The 2,089-nt window shown below is 29.5% G+C and overlaps 1 protein-coding gene across 1 annotated transcript; it reads right to left on the reverse strand.

Annotated features, from left to right (window-relative positions):
- Positions 1 to 832: 832 nt before the first annotated feature.
- On the reverse strand, positions 833 to 1,668 carry LOC111906362 (kirola). Its single transcript, XM_023902117.1, has 2 exons — positions 1,414 to 1,668; positions 833 to 1,261 (listed from the first exon to the last, which is right to left on the reverse strand). The coding sequence occupies exons 1-2, from the start codon at positions 1,598 to 1,600 to the stop codon at positions 990 to 992; spliced, it is 459 nt and encodes a 152-aa protein (XP_023757885.1). The 5' UTR covers positions 1,601 to 1,668; the 3' UTR covers positions 833 to 989.
- Between the last annotated feature and the right edge of the window lie 421 nt (positions 1,669 to 2,089).

Here is a 2,089-nt window from a genome sequence, read left to right on the forward strand (position 1 = left end):
AAATCTAGTCTGAACGTTCATTCTCGACCTCCCATTCGGACTGCGGGGGGGATGTTAGCCGCATATTCATGTTATGTTATATATATATATATATATATATATATATATATATATATATATATATATATATATATATATATTGTTTGTATGGACTATATTTATTGTAAGGGTCCATGTATTTATTCGGCCCATTTTGTATTGTACCCTACATGTGTATGTGTGTTTATATATATATATATATATATATATATATATATATATATATATATATATATATATATATATATATATATATATATATATATATATATATATATATATATGTGTGTGTGTGTGTGTGTGAGAGAGAGAGAGAGAGAGATGCAATTATTGGATTGATGAGGAAATATCATAGTCAACATTTTTATCTTAGTTTTCAACGGTTAAAAGGAATTCATCACAACACGGATGGAACGCAAGCCTTAGAACTAGAGTGGAGAAAATCAAATTTTCAAGAAAATAAACATATATTTTATCAAACAATAACTAATTTTTGACAAAAATACAAGTTGGCATAACAAAATAAAATAACAAATTAAGAAATTAAATAAATATATTTTTAGTTATAAATTTCTAACGACGACTTTACATACTTTTGTTATTTCCATAAAAATTAAGGTCGTTGCAATTGTCTTTAAAGTATATTATAAGATTAATTTACATTTAGAATTGTTGTTTTCTTATAACTTTCAAAACGTCATCACAGGTACATAAATCTTTAAAAAAATATTTTACTTTGTAGAATTAAAAACTGTTAATCCAGTTTCTACATGTACAGGATTTTGCTGCATAATTGAAGTTTAGTAACGAAATATTGCAATTAAAATAAAATGCTTTTATTACATATAACACACAACTAATAAACATAACACAACACAGCATAAGTACATAACATAACGAGGCAGCACAACATTGATACATCCAAAATCAAGTATGAGATCTTGATTTCTTTAATTTTTGAGATGGTGAGCCTCTATGTCTTTGGTAACCTTCTTGAAGAATTCCAAAAGCGTATCCGGATCAGGAACATCAGGATTCAGCTTCTCATACTCAATAGTCCATGTGACAAGGTTGTCTGAACCATGTGTGTCTACATGAACATGCACAACAAAGGTCTTATAGAATTCCAAGATATCACTACCATCCAGTGCCTTGAAGGTGATCGACTTTTTTGCCTCATCAATTTCATGGATTAACGTTTTTACAGTGCTATCTTTGCCATCTGCAACAACATGTCATCCAAAACTTTGATTTCAAGTGTCCACAAAGAAATAAGTACATATATATACTGATCTTTGTGTATTGTGTCATGGAAGTTAAAAGTCTATCATAAGGAAAGATGATAAAGGCATATATCATATATGAATGCTTTACCATGAAAATAATGCCACAAGAGAACACAGCCCACAGTTCCAGCTTCACCTTCAAGAGTTTGACAGTTTTGGTATGTAGTCGGGCTCAAGGTGGGAATATGGTGTGGGTTTGTCTTCCATAGCTCGTGAAAGACATCACAGTCTGATTTAATGTCAAACTGAGCAACTTTTTTACCACTTAATGCCATCTCTCTCTACAAGTTGAACATGCATGCTCGTATCATGACCATTTATAGCTATATGTCCTCCTCTTCCTCTCCCTCATCACCTAATAATTTAATCACTTTATATCTCACTGCCTTTCACAGATATTAATTATATCATTATAAAATTTGAAAATACTGTATAACCATGTGATTCATGTCTAATTGAATATAAACAATTATTTAGGGTTCGGATCATATGCATTCTTTATTAAAAAATACAAACAAAAGAAATCCTTATCTGTATTTTGTTTATTAACATTGCGAATTCTAATTTTTATTGGAACAAAAGGGAATTGGTGCATTATTATCTACTCTTCCATCGTATTAATGACACCTATTTTCTTTTTGTATTTACAAATTGCAATCCATATCATGCATTTTATATCAAATCTAATTCTAACCTCACAGTTGACCCAAATTCTAGAATCATTATTATTGAAGTACTTATATGGTGTATGGATGAGATGAGAT

Source organism: Lactuca sativa, chromosome 3 (genome assembly GCF_002870075.4).
Source record: "Lactuca sativa cultivar Salinas chromosome 3, Lsat_Salinas_v11, whole genome shotgun sequence".
In the NCBI taxonomy this organism is placed as follows: Eukaryota; Viridiplantae; Streptophyta; class Magnoliopsida; order Asterales; family Asteraceae; genus Lactuca; species Lactuca sativa.

Excerpts from the sequence above, each read along its gene's own strand:
- LOC111906362 (XM_023902117.1), bottom strand. The coding sequence starts at position 1,600 with ATGGCATTAAGTGGTAAAAAAGTTGCTCAGTTTGACATTAAATCAGAC. Across the intron at positions 1,262-1,413 it reads CTTGTGGCATTATTTTCATG|ATGGCAAAGATAGCACTGTA; the intron begins GTAAAGCATTCA and ends ATGTTGTTGCAG.